At 40.1% G+C, this 25617-nt stretch overlaps 1 protein-coding gene and 1 pseudogene across 2 annotated transcripts in view; both read right to left on the bottom strand.

Moving 5' to 3' along the window:
• Positions 1–162: 162 nt before the first annotated feature.
• TEX11 (testis expressed 11) overlaps positions 163–25617 on the bottom strand; it is a 132394-nt gene continuing 106939 nt past the window's right edge. The window contains exons 24-28 of the mRNA XM_019647972.1: positions 14152–14301; positions 12600–12708; positions 11539–11659; positions 1554–1718; positions 163–939 (exon numbers count right to left, since the gene is read on the bottom strand). Coding sequence (XP_019503517.1) covers positions 868–939; positions 1554–1718; positions 11539–11659; positions 12600–12708; positions 14152–14301 — 617 coding nt within the window. The 3' untranslated portion in view covers positions 163–867. The remainder of the gene's footprint in view (positions 940–1553; positions 1719–11538; positions 11660–12599; positions 12709–14151; positions 14302–25617) is intronic.
• On the bottom strand, positions 7938–11233 carry LOC109385569 (keratin, type I cytoskeletal 18 pseudogene; annotated as a pseudogene). Its single transcript, XR_002124651.1, has 2 exons — positions 11205–11233; positions 7938–9234 (listed from the first exon to the last, which is right to left on the bottom strand). The product of XR_002124651.1 is annotated as a keratin, type I cytoskeletal 18 pseudogene (transcript).

The following is a 25617-nucleotide window of genomic DNA, read 5'->3' as shown; positions in this document are numbered from 1 at the left end:
ATTTCATCATTAGGAAACGTCAGACACAGGCAAGTCAAAGTTCATGCTACAAAGTAGTTAGCCTGTGCTGTTCAAAAATATCAAGGTCATGAAGGACAGGGAACGACTGAGCAAGTGTTTCCGTTTGCAGGAGATTAAAGAGACATGACAACTAAATGCAACTTACAAAGGGCTTTATTAGGACAACGAGTGAAACTTGAGTGAGGCCAGTAGATTAGATGGTAGCATTGCATCATTGTTTATTTCCCAATTTTGATGGTTGTACTGTGTCCCAAAGGGCATCTGGGACAGAGAAAGCTGACTTGCTATAGGGAGACAAGTGCCTGTTCAGTGTGAGGAAGAGCTTTTTGCCAATTGGACAGTAATTTCGGGAGTACCGTCATGGGATTTGTTCTGAGAGAGACTAGACAACCCATTCTCAAGGATGTCACAGAAAGATTTCCTGAACCCAATCATTGCTGAGCCCAAAGGCCACTAAGGTCCTTCTGATGAGGAGCCTGTGGTTCCCTCTTATCTTCAGGTATTGGGATTTGAGCATTTCTGGAAGAAAATGCACCTGTGTTGGACAAGGATGGCCATCCTTTTTTGTTCAAATGGGGCATGAATCATCTTGCTCTCACATGGGCTCTTTCAACATAAAATTATTAACATTTTGGAAAATTCACTTGTCCCCCAGAAAAAAGCTGGTCACAGCACTAAAAGTCAAAATGCATTAATTTTAGAAATGCCATTTCACAACATGAAACTAGGGCCTGAGAAAACAGAAAACAAAACTGAACAGAAAGTTTGACAAGAATTTAAATATTCAGCCTCTCTGGACCATGAACCATCTTGCAGTTGCTACTGGCTTGCCTGCTCGCATGCGTTTCACTCTTCACAAAATCTTGGGTCGTTGCTGAAAACTAATGCTCTCACAAGGCCAGCATACAGAATGGTCATCTGGGGAAGAGAGTGGCAAAGAGATTTCTTGAGAGGAGAGGAAATGTGGGAAAGTTTCCCCGACTCATGGCAATGGCACAAGATTCAACCCTCCTCCAAGCCATGCTAGGGAAGAGGGATCCCACAGTCCATTTACTAGGGACAGGCAGACATGCAAACCATTAACAATCCTTCGCTCTATTTAGTAACAAGACTTTCTCTCCACCAAGCCTCTCCTGGTTAGCGAAGTGCTCAGAGGTCTGCCACTCAGAACAGCTCCTGGAGAAAATAGCTTTCTCAACAGTCACTGTTTGCACAGGGGCCAGTACTTCCCTACATGCACTGGCATGGACAGTGCTGCACCTTTCCAAAGCTCATTCCTGGCACTCCTTTTAATTAGCTTCCATCTACTCTCCCTAGGTCTGCCCCGTTCACCATGCTTCCTGGTTTTCGATCTACGGAATGACTGTTTACAGTCCCCTAGCTCATGCAGATCTCTGGAACCACCGAGAGGAACAGCCACCCAGATCCTTTCCCAGCCAAGGAGGGTAGGCTTGAGTCCTTACTGAGAGCCTACATGGGCCTCTCTGCCCCAACTCATCCCGCCCGCCACTGCTAGCCCTCTCCCTTCTCACCTGAGTTTCATAGATTCTCCTGATGGGGCCAAGGTGGCAAAGGAAACGCAACCCCATGCCACACCATTTTTCAGCGGATACAAACATGCCGCTGCCATACATAAATATTCCAGTATTCCAGGACTTGATCATCAGTATGAGAATCTCCATTTCTGGGTAGCCTTCCTGAAATCCAAGAACAGTGGGTTTACAGTTATCATTGTCACAATCATTGTACCACTGACTATACCCGTGCTGCATCCCATTATTATTCAACAAACAATGGGAGTCACAGCCTCCACGAGCAGGAGGAGAGCACCCTGAAGGTCTGTCAGCTGTAGAATGCTCCAGAGCAAGACCTCGTGAAATGACATACACAGAAAAAGCAATGTGGCCCCTTGGTCTAAGTCCTGGTCTTCCTGTATCCTGTTGTCAAGAAGCAGGTTTATTGAATCTCTTAATTTCCTTGACCAGAAGCAGTCTGTGTTTGGAATAGAAATTATATTAATCTTTATTTTTTGCATGTATGTATATATATAGAGATAGATAGATATTTATCTTAAGGAACTGGCTCACACAATTGTGGTAGCTAGCAAGTTTGAAATCTGTGGGGTAGACCAGAAGGCAGGAAATTCAGGTAGAAGTTGACGTTTTGATCTTGAGTCTGAAATCTGTAAGGCAGGCCAGCAGGCTGGAAAGGGGCAGGATTTCTATGTTACAGTCTTGAGGCAGAATTCCTTCTCCAGGAAATCTCAGTTTTTGCCTTAAAAGCAAAAACTCATTGTGGAGGGTAATCTGTTTTACTTTAACCTCAACTGATTGTCATTCTTAAGAAATGTTAACCTTTAGTGTTGACAATATTTACCTAGCTATGAAAAAAGGGCACACTTCTAAGACGGTCCCTGCACCTTATGGGTGGTCTTTAACATGGCTGATCACAAGATTTTGCAGTAGTTAGAAGGATTGGGGTAGGGAACAACTTCCTCAGTTCTTGGACTGGTGCTGAATGGCAAAGGGAGCATTTTTGTGCTCACCCCACCTTAAAGTCCTTGGAAGCGGAAATGCTTTAAGAGACTTGCTTGGGCAGCAATGGCAGAGTGTTAATGACATTGTCTCAGCTGTATTTCTTTCACGCATTTGGATCTATCAAAAATCACTATGCATAAAACACTATGAGAATGAGGGCATTAGAAGCGACAAGATAAAGCTCTGACCCTAAAGGACACACAGCGCCTTTGGGGAGATCAGGCATCCACGTGTAAAGAGGGCTCCACATGGTGCATGATTAGGGGCTAGTCAGAGCAACACGCGCAGTAGGTGTCCTAGTTCAGTAAGAGAGACAATCATGGGGTGACACAGTGAGAGGGGGCCTAGCCAGTCTCTTTGCTTGAAATGCCACCCCATCCTTGTTCACTTGGCAGACTTCTATTTTTTCTTCAAATTCACAAGCAGAGTGAGTTGCCCTTTTCTCTCTGTTTCCAGAGCAAGTGTAACATTCCTCTAATACAACTTAGCAGGTTGTTTTGAAACTATTTATGTATTTATCTCCTCCTGCAGGCTCCTGAGCTCCTTGAGCCCCAAGGAACTTCTCTTCATCATCTTTGGATCCTCAGAGTCCAAAACTGTGCCTGGCACACAACAAGAGTACAACAAACGTTTGCTGAATGAATGAATCAATGAATAAATGAACAAATGAATAAATACCTAGTCAAATGCAATTCCTCAGTGAGGCTTTCCCTGATTCTCCACAACTGATGATCCCTACCACATTATTCACAGCACTATAACACTGTGCTGGCTGTCTCCTCCATTAGGCTGGGCGTTCACTCCTTCAATGCAGACTGTCATCTACCTTTGTGTGTTCACAGCCTGGCACAGTGTCTGACAGTGTTGTGATTTTAACATAACGAACGAACAAATGACTGAACAAACATGTTCTTATGGTACACTATATGGCAAACTAAAAAGCTCCTGCACGGCAAAATAAAGCATCAACCAAACTAAAAGGCAACCAACCAAGTGGGAGAGAATATTTACAAACAACATCTCTGATAAGGGGTGAATATCCAAAAAATATAAAGAACTCATACAACTTAACAACAAAAACAAATAAACAATCCCAATTAAAAAATGCACAGAGGACCTGAACAGACACTTCTCCCAACAAGACATACAAATGACCAACAGATATATGAAATGATGCTCAACTTCAGTATCTAATAGGGAAACGCAAATCAAACCCACAATGAGATACCACCTCACACCTGTTAGAATGGCCATCATCAACAAGACAAGTAATAACAAGTGTTGGAGAGGACACAGGGAAAAAGGAACCCTCATTCACTGCTGGTGGGAATGTAAATTGGCACAGCAGCTCTGGAAAACAGTATGGAGGTTCCTCAAAAAATTAAAAGTAGAAACACGACCCAGCAACCCTTCTTTTGGGTATCTACCCAAAAAATTTAAAGACATTTATCTGTAAAGATATATGCACCCTTATGTTCATTGCAGTACTATTCAACAGTGGCCAAGACATGGAAACAATCAAAGTGTCCTTCGATAGATAGTTGGATAAAAAAGATGTGGTATATATACACAATGGAATACTACTTGGCCATAAGAAAAGATGAAATACTGCCATTTGTGACAACATGGATGGACTGTGAGATTATTATGCTAAGTGAAGTACATCATACAGAAAAAGTCAAGAACCATGTGATGTCACTCACATGTGGGGTATAAAACTGAAAGCAGCAAAGGAACAAGACATACAAAGAAACAAAAACTCATAGACACAGACAATAGTTGAGCAGTTACCAGAGGGTAAGGGGGGAGAGGATGGTAGATGAGGGTAAACCGGGTCAAATATATGGTGATGGAAGGAGAACTGACTCTGGGTGGTGAACACACAATGTGATCTATAGATGATGTGTTACAGAATTGTGCAGTTGAAGCCTATGTAACTTTACTAACCATTGTCACCCCAATAAACTTTAATAAAAAAATAAAGAACAAAATAAACAAATAAACAAAACAGAAACAGACCTATAGCTACAAAGAACAAACTGATGGTTACTAGATGAGAGGGGGTTGGGGACTGCATGAGTAAGGGGAGAGGATTAGAAAGTACAAATTGGTAGTTATAAAATAGTCCCAGGGATGTAAAGTGCAGTATGGGGAATATAATCAATAACATGCTAATAACTATGTATAGTGGCAGATGGGTACTAGACTAATCGGGAAGATGACTTCATAAATTACATAGATGTCTAACCATTGTGCTGTACACTGGAAACTAATATAAAATAATACTGAATGTCAAATGTAATTAAAATAAATACTCCCGGGAATATATAATACAGCATAAGGAATACAGTCAATAATATTCTAATAACTATGTATAGTGTCAGATGGGTAAGAGACTTATTGGGGTTATTTGTTAAGTGTATAAATGTGTAATCACTATGTTGTTTTGCACAGCTAAAACTAATAAAAATATAAATCACAAAAACAAAAACAAAAAACTTGTAGATAGACAACAGTTTAGTGGTTACTAGAGGGGAGGAGGGGGGAGGGGAGAAGAGGGTAAAAGGGGTCAAATATATGGTGGTGGAAGGAAAATCGACTGGGTGGTGAGCGCACAATGCAACATATAGATGATGTATTATAGAATTGCATACTTGAATCCTATATCATTTTATTAATCAATGTCACCCCAATAAATTTAATAAAAAACCATCTTGAAAGGTTATATACTGTACAATTCTAAATCTCAAAAGTTATATACTGTATTATTCAATTTATATAACATTCTTGAAATGACAAAATGATAGAAGTTGATAATTAGTGGTCACCAGGGTTTAAGGAGGGATTGGGGGCGGGTGGGAGAAAAGTGGGTAGGAGCTATAAATGGGCAACATGAGGACTCCTCGTGGTGACAGAAAAGTTCTGTGTGTTGACTGTATAGTGTCAACATGCTGGCCGTGCTATTGTACTGGAGTTTTGTAAGATGATGTCACTGGGGGAGACCGGGTAAAGGGTACCCAGGATCCCTCGCGTTGTTGCTTACAACCGCATGCGCGTATACACGTATTTCAAAATAAAATTAAGAAAAACCAGAGCAATCTACTTTCTCTTAACTAATCGAGAATATGTACATACTATAGACTATGTAGGCTTGTCTGCTCAAGCATGCAAGTAATCCATTCTGCTTTTCCATCGGCAGTGGATTCTGAATACCAAATGGAGCCTCTCCTTTCAACTAAAATTTCCTAGCAAGCACAGACAAAGACGTGTGCTCTGGTTGAGAGCGTCCTAGAATTGAGGTCAGAAGACCTGGGTTCTAGTCGTGCTTCTCATTCATTAGCCATGTGAACTCAGGCAAATTGGTAACTTGACTTTTTTGAATCGGATAATGATACCAGCATTCTCTACTCTGTAGAAATGCTGTGTGTGTGTGTTCATATGAAATAATGGATGTAAGGATACTTTGTGAAATGTAATGCTTGATACTGTGAGGCACGAGGTTTTATATTTGTGTGATAGCCATTTTGCCACTGTGTGAAGGTGTTGCCACGCAGCTGTGCGGCCGTCTGTCCCCGTGCACTTAACCCTAAACTGACCCTTTTGAGGACACTGCTCATACACCTAGCGTCTCTGTTTGGCTCCAAAGGATGGCCGGTTAGTCAATAACGGGTAAGATTCCTCGTGGGAGGAACAACCTAAGACAGGCACGGTTGGGTGGAGGCCATTAGGAGAAATCTCGGGGCTCACAGAGGAGGGCATGAGCCCTCACTCGCCCCCCCCCAAAAAAAAAACACTGGAGGTTTTCTACCTCTGTAGCTACATTCCTTCACTCAGCCTGCTTGGGAGGTGACCTGATGGTGTGATAGTATCTGTCCTCAGCACAACAATCTTATCTTCCTGGGGTCGTTTGCATATAGGGTGTGTGAAGGCAGAGCATCTGTCTTATTGCTGCAGGCGGACTTTTGGTAATAGCAGCTTGCAGGCATCATGGGTATCTGGCTTGAGCAAGTTCTCAGGAATGAGACTCACAGACTGTGGAGAGAACAATGCTACTTCTAAAGTTTATCTGCTCAATAAATAAGGAGTGTCTGGCCATTAGAAAAGTCAAACAAGGGCAGAATTTTCTCACAAGCATTTAAAACAAGGGCGATGCATAGCACATTCAATCAAACAGGGAAAAGCAGCATACACTATATAAAGAGTCAAGAGGGTTATTAAATTAACCTCTGCATAAAAAAGCTAACTATCCCATCAGGTTTTAGGCAATGAGCAATAATGGATGGGAGACTTTTCAAAAAAGCAGAAAAATATTAAGCTCTCTAGGAGACAATTTAAGAGCCAGAGAGATGGAACAGTAATATATTAGACAGAATAAAAGTTGCAAAACCAAAACGCTCGGAGTAGTTCTGGCCTTATATAGAAACTATGGAAATCGATTCATTTAGATTTATAGTACACTTTAATTTTAGTTTGCATAAGTTACTATGGCGAACACATCTGAAGGTCCAGATGAGGCTCAGGGTTTGGAAAATGAATTTTCTCCTCTTCCCAAAAGAAAGTAGAAAAATGTATATCCAAAATGTTCATTTTTAAAAGCTTTTTTTTTAAAGGTTTTTATTGGGGAATTGGGGGAACGGGAACAGACAAGTTGCTGCCCTTTTGTTCTTCTGTCTATCGTGGAGGATGTTGCTTCACTGGCCCAAGTTGGCACCATCATTGCACTCCTCCCAGGCGAGGCAGATCAGTCGCGGGCTTCTGGACAGCTGCTCACGCTGGCTGCTGGCTCCATACGGTAGCCTATGGCAACCCACTGCCACAGGGGCTGCAGCCTACGCCATCGCAGGTGACTCCCGGCAGCCCAGCTCCAGGTTGAGCTGTTGTTCAGCATCTTAGCTGTNATGTGGGATCCGAACCGGGGCCCTCTGGCGTCCCAAGCCAGCTCTTAACCAACACGCCACTCAGCCGGTCCAAGCTTTTTTTTTTAAACTTCAAGTCACACAGGCCATAACCACATAGCTCCGGGAGACTTCTAGGTTTGTGCATGTCCATGCTACTTTGCACCAGGTTGTCACCCTGATATACTGTCCTACCATCTATCTATCAGGGATTGCAGACACTTATGTGTGAAGAAGCAGTTGAGCCCAGAACAGAATCAGCAACCTTAGATACTAACACTAACTCAAGTTATGACTTTCTGTGTGACTTTAAGCAAGCCATTTAATCTTAATATTTTACAGCTCCCTTATAATGACAATACCACCTTACAGGTAGACAAGCTATTAAAATTTATAACGCACATTATTATTTTTTTGATATTCAATGACCTCTGAACATTTTATTGACCTACTGCCTCCCAAGAGATGCCCTGCTTCTGCTGCCTTAACGCCTCACTACTTTGGTGCCATTGACCTCAGACACCACTTTGTCATCCATAATCCTGCGGGTGGTGGTCTTTTGGACAGATTGCATGGAGCTGCTGTCCAGGGTGTCACCAAGATCAAAGCCTTCCCTTTCTCCCAGCAGGAGGCAGTAGGTGGTGATGTCAGCCTGTAGCTTGACCTTGATGTTCAGCAGAGCCTCACAATCCTGAGTGTGGCACTGCCCCTCTTTTCAAGTCTGGGCCAACTCTGACTCCAGGTGTAGCAGGATCCTGTTGAGATGTTCCATCTGCAAGGCATAGCGTGTCTCTACCTACCTTAGGCTGTTCTCCAAGCTGGCATTCAGATTTCTCATCGAGTCCAGGTTGATCTCCAAGAACTGGTATGTACGTCTCAGCTCTATGAGTGTCATCTCAGCAGCTTCTACCTCAGCAGTCTGTGAGGTGACCACTGTGGTGCTCTCCTCAGTCCACTGGGACCAGTACTTGTCTAGCTCCTCTCGGTTCTTCCAAGCCAGCTCTTCATACAGGGCGTGGATGCCGGCCATGATCTTGCTGAGGTCCTGAGATTTGGGAGCATCCAGCTCCTTGGTCAACCCAGAGTTGGCAATATGGTTTTGTAGACCATTTACTTCCTTCTCATGGATCTTCTTCATGAAGAGCAGCTCCTCCATGACAGCCTCGCTCTCCATCTCCCACGGCAGCCGAATGATATTGGTGTCATCAATGACTTTTCGGAGCCCATTGATGTCATTCTCCACAGACTGACGCATGGCCAGGTCTGTCTCATACTTGACTCTGAAGTCATCAGCAGCAAGAAGAGCATTGTCAATTTACAGAATGATGTGGGCATTGTCCACAGAACTTGCAAAGATCTGAGCCCTTGGGTCCTCGATGGTCTTCAAGTAATGCCCCCATTCTCTGACGGGAAGGGGTTCCTTCTTCTCCACGTGTTCCCGGATTTAGCTCTCCAGTCTCCAATTATCAGCCTCTAGGCTTCTCACCCTCCCCAGGTAGAAGGCCAGGTGATCATTCAGGCATTGCATCATAGTCTCCTTCTTGGTCTGGATGCCCCCTAGGCCTGCCAGACCCCCAGACTCCAAGCCACCCCAGACACTGGTGGAGTGGGACACAGAAATCCAGAAGGCTGAGCCCCCTGTGTCTGCATAAACTCTGGCTGGGAGAACCCGGTGGCTGGGCGACTACACAGAGCCCAGGTTCTGGTAGTTTGTGGAGAAGCTGGAGCAGGTGCTGAAGCTCAGGTTGTTCCAGGAGGAAAGTGAGAGGGCAAGCCTCAGGCTCAGGACGCGGTACAACACACAATATTATTTTAAGTGATCTTAAAACCTCAAATGAAAAAACTGTACTCAAACAGCAAAAGAGGGATATCCATATGCCAAAACAAACAAACAAGAAGCCATTTAGACCCTTACCTCACACCACAAACAAAAATGAACTCAAAATAGATCATAGACCTGTTTGTAAGAGATAAAAGTATAAAAACTTCTACAAGAAAACACAGGAGACAATCTTTGTAGGTTTGGGTAGGCAAAGTTTTCTAATCATGACCAAAAACCTGACCCATAAAAGAAAAAATTGATAAATCTGACTTCATAAAATTTCAGAACTTTTGCTGTTTAAATGATGCCATTAAGCAAATGAAAAGGCAAGCCAAAGACTTGGAGGAAATACTTACAAATTGTGTATTTGATAAAGGATTTGTATCCGGAATATATAAAGAACTCTTATAACTGAATGAGAAACCAATTTTTAAAATGTAAAAACCATTGAATATACAATTTCTAAAAGAGATATAGAAATGGCCAATAAGCACATGAAAAAAAAATGATCAATAGTACTGTGACCATCAAGAAAATGCAAATCAGGGCCTGCCGAGTGGCACCATGCTTAAGAGCTGGCTTGGGATGCCAGAGGGCCGCGGTTCAGATCCCACATATGAGGGCCAGTGACACTGCCCCCTGCAGCTAAGATGCTGAACAACAGCTCAACTTGGAGCTGGGCTGCTGTGAGTCGCCAGTAACGGCATAGGCTGTAGTCCCTGCTGCAGTGGGTTGCCATGGGCTACCGTATGTAGCCAGTAGCCAGTAGCCAGCGTGAGTGGCCAACAGCCACAGTGAGCAGCCGTCCAGAAGCCAGCGACTGATCCGCTGCACCTGGGAAGAGCACAATGATGGTGCCAACTTGGGCCAGTGAAGCAACGTCCTCCACAACTAGACTGAAGGACAAAAGGACAGCAACTTGTCTGTTCCCCTTCCCCCAATTCCCCAGCGCTGTTCCCATCCCCCCAATTCCCCCCCAAAAAAGAAAAGAAAATGCAAATCAAAACCACAATGAGCTACCACTGCACATCCACTAGGAGACAACATTAAAAAAAGACAGACAGTAACAAGTGTTGATGAAGACATGGAGAAAGTGCAACAGTCATCCACTGCTGACGGGACTGGAAAATGGTGCAGCTGCTTTGGAAAACAGACTGCACCTCTCAAAAAGTTACACAGAGTTACCATACGACCCAGAAATTCATTTACTCAAGAGAACTAAAAACATGTGCCCACGCACAAAGACTTACATACACAAATGTTCACAGCAGAATTATTAATAACAGCAAAAAGTGGACACAACTCAAATGTCCACCAACTAGCGAGTTGATAAACAAAATGTGGGATAGCCATTCAACAGAAGATAATACTATTTGATTTATTCAGCAATAGGAAGGATTAAAATACTGACACATCATTGTCACCCCAATAAATTTTGATTAAAAAAATACTGACACGTGCTAATACATGGTTGAGCCTCAAAACACACTAAATTGAAAGAAGTCAGACATAAGAGGTCACACATTGTATGACTGCATTCATATGAAGTGTCCAGAAAGAGATAATCAACAGAGACAGAAAGCAGATGAGTGGTGACCTGGCCCTGAAGGTGGGACTGACTGCAAATGGCAAGAGGAAACTTTTTTGAATAATGGAAATATTCTAAAACTGGATTGTGGTGACAACTGCATAACTCTATCAATTTACTGCAAATCACTGAATTGTACACATACCATGGGTAAATTTCATGGTATGTGAATTACACCCTAATAATGCTGATTTTTAAAATCCCTGAATATGTACACCTGAAACTAACAATAAAAAATTAAAAATTAAAAAAAATCCCTGAATAAACCTGCACTGAAAAGAAAAAACAAAAAATCAAGGAGACTAAAATACAGGTCTTCAGTGTTTCTTCTACTCTATTACCGCCTCTGAGAAATGGTGGAAATATCCATGAGCTTTTTCAAAGGGTTAGTATCATCACAGTGGAAGTAATAATTCTATCAGGTTTTAAAAATACAAAATATTTTAAAAAGCCAGGTGGTACTGCTATTTTGACCTAATCCACAGTATGCTTGTATTAAAAATGTTCTACTTTTAACTATTTACATTTCATAAACCAGTGAAATTTTGTAGTGTGTTGATACACTGTAATAGGAATTTATTTACCCTAAAACTCATATCAGAAAGCAATACTCTATGTAATGTCTAAGACACAAAACAGCTCAAATCTTTAAAATTAGCTGAAAGTTTGACTTACATTGTGGTTAAGAAAGCTCAGAGCATCTTCAAAATAGCCCCAAAGTTCTTCGAGGGGACAGAGTTCTGTATTTGGCACCCGATCTGGCACTACGAGGCAAATCAAGTTGTGCACGCATGTGCTGAAATAAAAAAGAGAAAACTTATCCTACAAGGAAAGAAACCATTGTTTTCACGGTTAAGATAAGTGAAGTCCAGATCTCATTTCAGACCAAGAACCTCAAAACGTGTCTGTTCTTCCCTCCAACCTCAGAAAACTGAGTTTTGAGGCCAGAAATGGGGCTGACCAATCCTTCCTTTTATTATGCCTATGGTTGTCTTTCAGTGGTGTTTTCCATTTCCTACACTAAGGAGTTGCAGGTGTTCACTACATTCTATAAGCTGGTTCAATCGGCAGGCACTGTAAAGCATCTTTTTACATCCTTAAATGGGCAAGGGATCTGGGACTTAAGTTGGAAATAACTCCAGGAGAACTGCCTCTCAAATCTCAGAAAAGGGAGATTGCAATGTAGTTTTCCAGAGAAAAATCACACATCTATTTTTTCCCCATGTCTAGGGATAGAAAACATAAAATCGCAAATAAATAGTATTTTATATTATGTACAGCACTTGTCGGCCTTTACAGAAAGGTGCTTAGAAATAAAATCTGAAGCAAAACAGCAAAATGTCAACATCTGCTCAATTTGGGTGGTGGGCAGTTTGTTGTTTTTCTATTAATCTCTGTACTTTTCTGTACATTTGGCATATTTAGTAATGAAATGAAGAAAAAAGGTATGTAGTAATTTTAGTGTATACATAGATTCACACAAAGAAACAACTTTTTCTCCTTTGGGAAAACCAGACTCCTTGATATAGCTAATTAATTGTTGGTCTATAATACATATTATAGACCAATTACACAATATATAATATGGAGCTGTTCCGAAAGACTATCCAGTCCAGGAGTTACAAGAGTGCCTCGATCACCTTTTAAGTTGAGTGAGTTGAGTATGACCAACGCCGTGTGAGGCACCGACTATAGCTCTTTTGGCTATCAAAAAGCCTGGATACAGAATTACTAACCTGTATTGGAAAACATCAGTTGAGTTTCTCATTTTGTGGAGCAATAACGCCCTTTTCAAGGCCTTTAGAGCGATGTAAGGATAGTACGCAGGCAATTCCATTGCTAATGCTATAGGAAAGGAAGAAAAAAGGTTGTGAACATCATAATCTCATGCATCACAGTTTTTATCCCAGGCTATAACTTGCTTTCTCTCTAAGAAAAATGGCCTGAAATAGATAAACAAAAACAAACACACAAAAAGAATTTTAAAAAACAATGAATCCGTGGTGGCTTCTACTTTCTAGGCAGTAGGATCACCAGGTCATCATATCTGTCTCTGTGACCCTGTGTACAGTCATACAGGAGAAGCGATAATCTTACGAACCAGAGTCCAGGAGGGGCATACTAAGAAGGAAACAGAAAGCAGGTCAGTAAAAGGGCAGCAATCAAAACTAGATTTCTATGACAATATACTGTTTTTGTCTGATGCTAAAAACAGGAAACACTTGACATGAGAGTGAGCATCCAAGATAACAAAGCCTAACACTTCCAGATGCATTTCCCCGGCCTCTAGCATAGGAACTCCTTCATATGAGGAGCAGTGGTCACCATCACATGTCCATCATGTGTTTAGGAATTCTGCCTTGGTGAGACAAAGAAAGGCACAGGGGACTCCTGTGCCCTTGGGGCTACCTGAGACCTTTATTAACCACACTCAGGCTTCTGAGGAGGGGGGCAGATAAAAAGAGAAGAGAGTTAGGCCACTTCAGGCAGGACGTCCTCGATGTCCCCATACAGGCTCTGGGCCCCAAATATCACTTGCAGTCCAAGCAGAAATTAGAGGGTGGCAATTGTTTTAAAAAATATTCCCAATATTTCTCTGTACACTTTAATAAATTGCTATGATTGCATCACCTTTGATTACTGAAGTGGTCCATCATCATTTCCAGCAGCTGAGCAAAACTAAGTTGGAGCTCCCCCTACTGTGTAGTGATACAGGGATGCCAAAAAAATGTATACGAGTGGACGCTTTGGTCCACGTTGCTCAAGCAGTAGTTTGCCGTCATCAGAAGTGTCTGGATGCTGATGGGAACCACTCTGAGCACCTCTTGTCATTGCAGAAGTCAAACGGGACTTGTATTCATCTCTTGTTATTGGCATATATTGAGTATTACAATCTTAATACAGTTTTCCTTTCTTAAAATGTGTATACTTTTTTGGCACCCTCTGTATAATTCGATTGCACCCATAGAGTAAAAATTTATCACTACTGATTGTTATTGCCTGTTAGAAGCAATGCACTTCGTCAGGGTTTATAAGTACAACAAACAGAAGTGATTACGGTTCATGACCCCAAAGAGCTTATAATCTTATATAAAAAAAGATAAATGCACAAATGATTGTAATACAAAACTGATAGTTCAAGAATGCCATTAGAGAACAAAAACCAAGTGCGATGAGTAAATGTTTTCTCCCACCTGGAGGCAAGAGAGGAGAACAGAGAAAAGGAATTAAAAGGTAGTACAATTTAAATTGGTTCTAGCCTTCCAAAAACATAAATATAGCTCTTACATGCAATTGTTTCCAGTGTTTTACTTTCTATGTCAGGCTGTTCCCACACTGGTTCCAGGAAGTTGTCCAGTAATGGATCATTCTGTTTGGCTTTAATTTCAAACTCATACAGCAGAAGCAATGTCTCACATGGATCATTCGAGAAGTTTCCTAACAAAGAGGCAAAAATGCAACATTATCTGTGATTACATTTCATTACTCTCTCCTATTCGAATCGCTCTTCTGGGGAGATTTTCCTGTTGAGGAAAATTAATTTGACTTACAATTTGGAGGTTATCTCAGCTTCTGTAGATACATTTTTTACATTTTTAAATCTAGAAACTCACCAATGCTTTCAGCACCCTGTATTGTAATCACTAGCATTGCCTACATTTCCTAAAATTATTGCCATGGGTTCCAAAAGTGCCTGGGAAAAGCCTGCTGCTGTCTATTTCAAGTCCAATGTTTACCTGCCTGGCTTTGATGACTTAGGTAACCAGAAGATGCAGTGTTGTGCAAACTAATTGTGGTTTTATTGTAAGCAAAAGGGAGTTTTCAAATTGTTTCATATCATAAGTCAACTATATTTCTTGGGTATCACCATGGGAAGAATCTTGTATCAGGTGACATATACCATACCATGTGAGATGGTTTCCATTCACCCTGTTAGACTGAACTTTTAAAGAAGTGTTGAGGTATAGCATACGTGCAGTAAACTGAATGAGGTGAATTTGTCTTAAACAGCTTGATGAATTTTTAGATATGTTTAAATCCATGTAACTACTGCCCCAATCATGATATAGAACACTTCCAACACTGTGTTCCTTTCCAGTCAGTACCACCTTAGCAGACTTAACAGCTATTTTGACTTTTATCACTATTGATTGTTATTGCCTGTCAGTGAACTTCATTGCTAGTACATATATAATCAACTTCTGAATATTGACCTTGTATCCTATAACTTGCTAAAGTTGTTTAGTAGTTCCAGTAACTTTTTGTAGATTCTTTGGGATTTCCTATACAGATGATCATGTCATCTGCATGTAAATAGAGATAGTTTTGTTTGTTCTTTTTCACTCCACAGACATACCTCATTTTACCTGCTTCGCTTTAACAAGTGAAAACCAATTAATGTAATACACCACATAAATAAAATAAGAAACAAATTACATGACAATCTCAATAGGGTCAGAAAAGCATTTGACAAAATCCAACATCTTTCCATGATAAAAACAATGAACAAACTTGCAATAGAAGGGAACTTCCTCAACCTGATAAGGGGCATCTATGAAAACCCCACAGCTAACAACATATTTAATGGTGAAATACTGGATTCTTTCCTTTTAAGATCACGAACAAGACAAGGATGCCCACTTTCACCACTGCTATTTGAAACTGTTCTAGAAGTTTTAGCTAAAGAAATTAGGCAAGAAAAAGAAACAAAATACATCAAGACTGGAAGAGAAGTAGTGAAACCATCTCTATTCATACACAATGTGATCTTTTAAATATATCTCTAGGGAGTCCAGTAAAACACCATTAGAAATAATAGACAAGTTTAACAAGATCAGTATACAAAAATCAATTCTATTTCTATACAATAATAATGAACAAACTGAAAAATAAGATTAAGAAAACAATCCCATTTTCAATAGCATCAAAACGAATAAAATACTTAGGAATAAATTAAACAAGTACAAGACTTGTGCATTGAAAGAAATTTTAAAAGATGTAAATAAGTGAAAAAATACTCCATATTTATGGATTAGAACACTTAACATTGCTAAAATGGCAATATTCCCCCAAATAATCTACAGATACAACACAATTCCTCTCGGAATTCCAGCTGGCTTTTGTATTTTTTCAGAAACTGAAAGAGTGATCCTAAAATTCTCATGGAAATTTAAGGGGCCCAGAATAACCAAAACAATCTTGAAAAGGAAGAACAAATTTGGAGAATTTGCACTTCATGGTTTCAAAGCTTTGTACTACAAAGCTATAGTAATCAAGACAGTGTGGTATTGGTATAAGGACAGACATACTGATCAATGGGATAGAATTGACAATCCAGAAATAAAATCATGTGTCTATGGTCAGCTAATTTTCCACAAAGAGGTAAAGACCATCCAATGGGGAAAGAATAATGTGTGTTTTTTCTTTAATTATTAAAAAAATGGTTCTGGGACAACTGGATAACCACATGGAAAGGAGTGAAGTTGGACTCTTATCTCACACCACATACAAAAATTAACTCAAAATGGATCAAAGACCTAAATGTAAGAGCAAACACTATAAAACTCTTTAGAAGAAAACACAGGAGTAAATACTCATGACTTTAGATTTGGCAGTTGATTCTTAGATATGACACCAAAAGCATGAGCAACAAGAGAAAAATAGATAAAATGTTACTTCACTAAAGTTTAAAAAAATTGTGCTTCAAAGGGCACTATCAAGAAAGGGAAAAGAGGGCGGCTGGTTGGCTCAGTTGGTTAGAGCGCATGCTCTGAACAACGAAGTTGCTGGTTCGATTCCCACATGGGCCAGTGAGCTGCACCCTCCACAACTAGATTGAAGGGCAAGGACTTGACTTGGAGCTGATGGGTCCTGGAGAAAACACACTGTTATCCAATAAAAATTAAAGAAAAAAAAAGGGAAAAGATAACCAAGAGAATGGGAAAAAATATTTCCAAGTTATATATCTGATCAGAAACCTGTATCTAGAATATATAAAGAACTCTTATGACTTAATAATAAAATGACAAATAACCCAGCTAAAAATTGGGCAAAGTGTCTGAACAGACATTTCTCCAAAGAAGATATACAAATGGCTAATAAGCCTATGAAAAAATGCTCAACACCATTAGTTGTCAAGAAAATCGGTCATCAGGGAAGCAAAATCACAATGAGGTATCACTATACACTCACAAGGATGGCTAGAGAATAAAAATATCAGATAATACAAGTATTGGCACGGAGGTGGAGAAATCAAAAGCCTCATACCACTGCTGACAATATAAAATTGTGCAGACACTTTGGAAAACAGTCTGGCAGTTACTCAAATGATTAAACACAAATGGTTAAACACAGAGTTACCATATGACCTAAGTATATTCCCAAGAGAAATGAAAACATATGACCCCACAAAAACTTGTGTATAGGGCCGGCCGAGTGCCTCAGTTAGTTAAGAGCTGGCTGAAGAGTGCGAGATCTGAGCAACAGGGTCACTGGTATGATTCCCCGCCCGAGCTGAGCTACCGCTGAGCTGCCAACGGGTGACAGAATGGCTCAGCTAAAAAACAAACAAACAAAAAAACAAAAAACACTTGTGTATAAACGTTACATCAGCATTATTCATAAGTCAAAAGATGGAAACAACTTATGTTTATCAACTGATGAATAAATAAAATGTAGTCTATCCATACAATGAAATATTATTTGACCATAAAAAGGAAGTACTGATACATGCCACAACATGTATGAACCTTTACAACATTATGTTAAGTGAAAAAAGCCAGTCACAAAAGTCCACATATTATATAATTCCATTTATATGAAATATCCAAAATATGCAAATCTACAGAGATACAAAGCAGATTAGTGGTTGCTTTGGGTTCCTGGGGGAAATGGGGAAGATAAAGGATGTGACAGATCAAGGGTGCAGGGGTTTCTTTTTGCCATGACAAAATGTTCTAAAATTTACTGGTTTTTTTTGCATTTTTAAAAATATTTTATTGGGGAACTAGGAGAGGGGGACAGTGCTGGGGAATCGGGGAAGGGGAACAGACAAGTTGCTGTCATTTTTGTTCTTCAGTCTAGTTGTGGAGGACGTCACTCCACTGGCCCATGTTGGTGCTATCATTGCGCTCTTCCAGGGTGAGGCAGTCACTCACCGGCCACTGGACGGCAGCTCACAAAAGTGCAAGCCAGCTGCTGGCCAGGTCCACTGCAGCCTACGCCGTCGCCAGCGACCCACGCAGCCCAGCTCCAGGTTGAGCTGTTGTTCCCCATCTTAGCTGCAGAGGGCACAGCGTCACCGGCCCACATGTGGGATCCGAACCGGGGCCCTGCTGCCTAGAGCTGGCATCCCAAGCCAACTCCTAACCAACGCGCCATTCGGCCGGCACTAAAATTTACTGTTGATAGTGGTTACACACACCTGTGAATATACTAAAATCCACTGAATTGTACACTTTAATGTGTGAACTGTACAGCATGTGAATTATATCTCAATAAAGCTGTTTTTAAAAATGAATTTATACACTGTAACATTCCTCTGTGCCTGACTTCCTTTGTTCATGATGTCTGATATTCACCTATATTTTTGTATGTGTCAGAAGTACACTCCTTTTATTGCTTTGTAGTATTCCATTGTTTGAATATACCAAAATGTATTTAATCCATCCAAACATGCTTCTATCTGAGCAATGACCCAGCAATGCCACTCCTAGATATATACTTAGGTGAAATGAGTGTATCGGTTTACCATAATATGTTCCAGGATGTTCAAGACAGCTCTATTCATAAGAACTAAAGATTTGAAACAACCCTAGTGTCCATCAACTATACTAAATTCATTTATTTTAAAACTTTAAAATCAAACAGATACAGAAAACCATTGTGTGTGTGTGTGTGTGTGTTGTGTATTTTCATGTTGAATTCCTGTGATAAACCCTACTTGGTTATGATGTATTATCTTTTTATATATTGCTGGATGCAATTTCCTAAACTTTTGTTTAAGCTTTTTCATCTGTCATTTAAGATACTGACCTGTATTTTTCTTTTCCTAAAATGTCCTTGTCAGGTTTTGGCATCAGTCATGCTGTCCTCATAAAATCAATGCTACCACTTTTTCTATTTTCTATAAAAAATACTTTTACAGGATTGCTATTATTTCTTCCTTTATATTTGGAAAAAATTATACCAGTGAAGCCAATTTTCTTTCTGGGGACTTATTCCAAATTAAATTTCTTCAACAGGTATAGAACTATTAAAATAGTCTAAATAGGACTATTCAGACTCTCTATGGGCCAACTTTCATAGGTGTACTTTATAAAGAATTTGTCTATTTTGTCAACATAGTCAAATTTATTGGCATAATGTTATTCATAATGTCCTTATGTTGTCATCTTAATGTCTGAAAGGTTTGTAGTGACGTCTGCTTTTGAATAGTAGTACTTTGTGTTCTTTCTTGACCCAGCTCACTTGGCCTTTAGCAATTATAGTAATCTTTCCAAAGAATCACCTTTTAGCTTTGTTGATTTTCTCCATTGTATGTCTGTTCCATTTCATTGGTTTCTGCTCATATATTTTTGTATGTTCTTCCTTCTACTTTCTCTGGTTTAATTTGCTGTTCTTCCCCTGGATTCGAATTGGAAGCTTAATTGACAGTCAACTCTTTAGCTTTTCTAATATATGCATTTAAAGCTATAAATTTTCCCTTATTTTAGTTGTAGCTCACAAATTTTGATGTCATATTTTTCATTTTTGTTAAGTTTAATATATTCCATAATTTACATTTTTATTCCTTCTTTGACCGATGGGTTATTTAGAAGTGTTTTTTAGATTTTCAGCAGTGGGGATTTTCTAATCATCTTTCTGTTGTTGACTCCTACTTTAATTCTACTATGTTCAGAGAATATGCTTCACATGATTTTAATCCTTTGAAATTTGTCGAGACTTGCTTTTTAGCGCAGCATATGATCTATTTTGGTAAATGTTACAAGTGAACCTGAAAAGAGTGCATAATCTATAGGTGACAGGTGTATTGGTCTATGTATGTATCAACTAGGGGTGAAGTGAAGTCTGAAGTTTGGGAAACCTTCTAGAAATCAATAGTGAATGTTTATAGATGAGTACACACCTTACTCTGATCAGGAGTCATTGTGCTAAGATAATTGTACAGAAAAACTTCCAGATTCATATCTGTACTTTTATAAAAGAAAGCCACAATGTACAAAAGCAAATATGTTACCATCAGGAAGACTTGAATGACACTTGGTCAGGTAAGTGGGAGAAGGAATAGTATGTATCACCATAAATGAACTTGGGGACCACAATGAACCTGCCTCCTGAACCTATGACTCTTACTCAATTGCTTCAGTGACTCTAGACCTGGAATCGAAGTCCATTCTCACCGCCATTGCACTTCGCTTTGTACTATAGGGTCACCTTATATTGCCTACGAGGCATAACTAGAATGGAGTGCTGCCCAAAGTGAAGATTTTTAGGAGCAATTTCTATCAGAGATACATGGATATCTTTAGATAATTGTTTAATTTCCTTTGGGAAAAAACATCCTAAATCACGTTCTCCTATTTCTGTGGCCTAAGTCCCGGTCCAAAATGTACACTAGAAAATCTACTCAAGTTTTGTCATTTTGTTTAGTGTGCCTGAGGATCAGCTCCAATTGCCTTTTTCCTTGGCTAATCTCAAAACTATCATCTTGCGGGCCGGTTGAGTTACTCATTGATTAAGAGTTGGCTTGAGAGTGTGAGCTCTGAGCAGAAGGACCGTCAGTTTGGCTCCCACATGGACCAGTGACGCTGCGCCCTCTACAGCTAAGATGGTGAACAACAGCTCGACCTGGAGCTGGGCTGCCGTGAGTCGCCGGCGACGGCACAGGCTGCAGCCCCTGCTGCAGTGGGCTACCGTAAGCTACTGTGAGCGGCTGGCAGCCAGCGTGAGTGGCCAGCAGCCCATGAAGCTGCCGTGAGCTGCCAAGAGCCACCATGAGAGGCCGTCCAGTGGCCGGCGAGTGATCTGCCTCATCCGGGAAGAGCACAATGATAATACCAACATGGGCCGGTGAAGCGACATCCTCCACAGCTAGACTGAAGAGCAAAAGGACAGCAACTTGTCTGTTCCCCTCACCCAATTTCCCAATAAAAATCTTTAAAAAAAAACCAAAAACAACTATCATCTCTGAGAATTTCTTATCCATTGAGAACTAATATCTGGGCCAAAAGCAACTCATGACTGGTTCGCAGCTATTAAGCCAATGGAGAGGCCAAGTAAAAACTGCCTGCTGAAGGAATAGGCATTTAATTATAGTTTTGGTGTTTACAATTGAACGGGTAAAAATGGTTTCTAATTCCAACATGAGCCTTGACAAATGGTAGCTTTTATCAACTGCATCTGGATAAATTAGAATGACCCTCCCGTTTCTGAGCTGCGGAGACCACAATATATAAATATGTAATATGTAATAAAAATGTAGACAATGTTTTGCCTTGCCAGCTAAATTGATTTTCTGCTGGTAGAGGACCCATGTGGGGTTTTGTTCTAAAGCACTTACGTTTGCCCCGTTTGCCATAATCACTAAGACTTGCGACAAAGACACTTGGTGAACACTTTAGAGCAATGTCAAAATTATAGCACTGGAGCTAAGTGAAATTCTTCCTTGCAATGACTTATAAAAACAACCAAAGGCTTTTTTCCATCTTCATGTTTTTGAGATAAAAAATTTACTATGTTACAAAATAAATAGCTTAAAGAAATCTAATCGCTAAGACTACTCCCAGCTTTAACATTTGATGACTCTGTATGTACAGAGCATGACTCCTAGGAACAAGGGGTGATGTGTGTTGTAAAGAAACATACAGATTATGATGGCAGACAGCGATATGAGTTGCTATTTCAGAAAGGGTGTGCTTAGATAAGACCTCTCTGAGTAGAGTGACATTTGAGCAGAGGATGTAGAGGTGCAAGCCATAAGAATATCCAGGAGAAGAATGTTCTAGGCAAAAGGAATGGCAAATACAAAGGCTCAGAGGCAGGAGTGTACTAGGTATTGTTGAGCTATAGTAGAGCTAGAGTACAGTGAGCTGAGAGGCAGAGTGATGGGCGATTAGGTCAAAGAGGTAACCAAAGGCCAGGTAACCTGGGGCCTTGTCAATCATGGTAAGGACTTTAGATTTCATTTTAAGTCCACGTAAATGAAAAGTACAAGAGGATTGACATGACCTGACTTATAATATTTTTGCTGCTGTGTGGCTATTGCATTTATAGGGGAGGCAAAAGAGAAAGCAGAGAGGGTAAAGGGAAGCTAGTACAGTGGTCTAGGTGAGAGATGAGGCAGACTGCACTACAGTGACAGCGCTGGCCTGATGTATTGTTGGAAAGCAGCACACCACAAATCACTCTACTTACAGCCTCACCTCCCACGGATAACACTTGAATAACAAATAATTCCAAAACTAATAGTGTTCTCATATTCCTGGCTTTCCCTATTCATTCTGCAAGAGTAATTTCAAATACTACCTTTTAGAATGGATCATTTCTTCCTCAGTGGTCCACATACTCTATTTTTCTATCAGTGAAGTTATTTCGTTTTGCTTTGCATTCATGTAATACGTTATGCTTCTGACTTCCTTGCTCCACTGTAAATATCTTAAGGACAGAGACAGTAGCACATTTCCTTATGTTTCCACAATACCTAGTAGCCCCTAAGAATTTAATAAGGGCTTTGTAGAATGGATGTGGTAAGCTGTTTTCCTTAGGTCACTAACATAACGGCATATCAGGATTAATTCTTTTGTAAAAGCCAATTTCCATAGCAGTAAGATTTCAGTCACTGTTCATATAGCTCTTAATTAACTTTGATTTGGAATTGATTTCTAAAAGGTTGGCATTTTCCAATTTTTCCCTAGGAGCTTATGATTCACCAGCTTTGCACTTTCCTTTAATTTGTCTATTTACAGTTGGTAGCTTAATGATTTATTTATATTACTCACATGATAGGCTTATAATTTAAGGCATTATTTTATTAGAAATGTCGAAGCTTAAGAAATATAAACCTTTAACAAGTCTGATTCATTTTTTTAAATGTATTTTTATTTTAATTATTAAAGTACTTCACGTTCATTGAAAAATTCAAACAATAGAAAAGTAAAATAAAAAGTACAAGTCTCCCAAGCTCACAAATTCTTGTTCTAAGAGGTAGCAAATGTTAAGTTTGGTGTGTATCCTTCCAAGACTTTACATATGGTACGGGCATTCATATGTGTGTGTAAATGTATATATATGGACATGCTAGGTATTGGGTATATACACGTAAGCAAAAGCGGACATAGCCTCTGTCCTCATGGAGCTTACAGTCTAGTGTATACACATACACATATACATACACATATGTTTTCAAAATAAAAATGGAATAAGAAAAGGTCACCAAAAGCACAATGCTCCAAGTAAGGAGCACATTCCAAGGTGCAAATCCTTTATCAACATGAACAGAGTTTATAGGCCATTGGAAGGAACTTGTCTGGATTTGGTTTGGTTTTGAGAAGCAGAGGAGAAAGGGCTGAAGAATGAGCAGCTAGCTGGTCCATGAAGCAGTGGAAAAGAAAGAACCTTTGTGTTATGAGAAGCCCTAAAGGTACCTATACCCACTGGTTGGGAAAATGTAGAGATTATAAGAAATCACATACACAGCAACCCTAGATCATAAGTACTGTATACAATTCTGTTAACCTGAAGTTAATCATGGCCCATGCCTCCTCTCCACATGAATCTCCTGCAAATAGTTGGTCTAAGGAAAAAGTACCACAATTAAAGATAAGTTATCACAACACAGTAGTGAAAAAACTAATAACCCAATTTAAAAATTAGCTAAAGACTTAAATAGACATTTCTCCACAGGAGACATACAAATGGCTAAAAGGTGTATGAAAAGGTGCTTAACATGATTAATCATCAGGGAAATGCAAATCAAAACCACGGTAAGATATCATCTCACACCTATCAGGATGACTATTTTTTATATATATATGAAACAACAAGTGCTGGCAAGGGTGTGGAGAAAGGGGAACCCACATACACTACTGGTGGGACTGCAAACTGGTGCAGCCACTATGGAAAACAGTATGGAGGTTCCTCCAAAAAATTAAAAATAGAACTACCTTATGACCCAGCCATCTCACTTCTGGTTTTTTTTTTTTAATTGGGGAATTGGGGGGATGGGAACAGTGCTGGGGAATTGGGGGAAGGGGAACAGACAAGTTGCTGTCGTTTTGTTCTTCAATCTAGTTGTGGAGGATGTTGCTTCACTGGCCCAAGTTGGCACCATCATTGCACTCTTCTCTGGCGAGGCAGATCAGTCGCCGGCTTCTGGACGGCCGCTCACTGCGGCTGCTGGCCGCTCACGCTGTCTGCTGGCTACACATGGTAGCCCATGGCAACCCACTGCCACAGGGGCTGCAGCCTACGCTGTCGCCGGCGACTCACGGCAGCTCAGCTCTAGGTTGAGCTGTTGTTCAGCGTCTTAGCTGTGGAGGGCAGTGTCACTGGCCCTCATATGTGGGATCCGAACCGGGACCCTCTGGCATCCCAAGCGAGTTCTTAACCATCGCGCCACTCGGCCGGCCCTCACTTCTGGTTTTTATCCAAAAGAACTGAAACCAGGATCTCAAAGATATATCAGCACTCCTATGTTCATAATAGCTGAGACAGGAAAACAACTTAAGTGTTCACTGAGGGATGAATGGATAAAGAAAATGTAGTCTAGATATATAATAGAATACTACTCAGCTTTGAAAACTAAAGAAAAATTCTGTAAAATGTGACAACATGGATGGACTTTGATGACATTATGCTAAGTGAAATAAGACAGTCACAAAAAGCCAAATACTGTATGATTCCACTTATATGAGGAATCTAAAATTTGATCTATCACATTCATAGAATCAAAGAATGGAATGATGGTTGCCAAGAGCTGGGGGTAGGGGAAATGGAGAGTTGCTAATCAGTGGGCATAAAGTTACAGTTAAACAAGATGAATAAATTCTAAGAGATCTGCTTTCCAACACTGTACTTACAGTAAACAATACTATAGTGTACACTTAAGACTGTTAAGAGGGTAGCTTTCATGTTAATTGTTCTTACCACAACAAAATAAAACTTTGAAAAGATAAGTTTTCAAAAAACAGCGCAATATAAGATACTACATGAAAATGAGATGAGAGGAACAAGAAGAAAGAAGGGTAGGTGGAGAATTCTCACCAGAGAAATGTTGCCATAGCAGATAAAATGTCACCATGAATTTTAAAATATTAACTAAACATCTCTATAAAATAAGAACATGAAGTAGGTATTCAAGAACTCAGGGAAGAGCTGGTAGACAAAAGGAAATAAAATATGAGCCATTTTAGAGATAAAGAAGCAAATGGAAAGAAAACATAAAACCATCACAGAAATAAAGGTACAACTGGAAGCCACAAAAGAGACACCACTTGATAAATAACGGGTATAGAAAACAAGAAATAAGCAAGCAAAATGAAACAGAAACTGGAATTGGTTCTAACATCTTCATGTTAAATAAAATATGACACTTGTTCATTTTATATTTGTATGAAAGTCATGGTTATAGCTTTAAAAATTATCAACCAAAATGCTCAAAGGATACACTTGACAGAAACAGGTTAAGTTGTGTTCCTGCAACACATGGACTGCTTAAACTCATCTTTTCTTGGCTCCCAGATTGAACTCCAACTG

This window comes from Hipposideros armiger, unplaced genomic scaffold (assembly GCF_001890085.2).
Source record: "Hipposideros armiger isolate ML-2016 unplaced genomic scaffold, ASM189008v1 scaffold_119, whole genome shotgun sequence".
NCBI classification, from domain to species: domain Eukaryota; kingdom Metazoa; phylum Chordata; class Mammalia; order Chiroptera; family Hipposideridae; genus Hipposideros; species Hipposideros armiger.
Note: the sequence above shows the minus strand (reverse complement) of the source record. Positions and strands in the feature narration are given on the sequence as shown.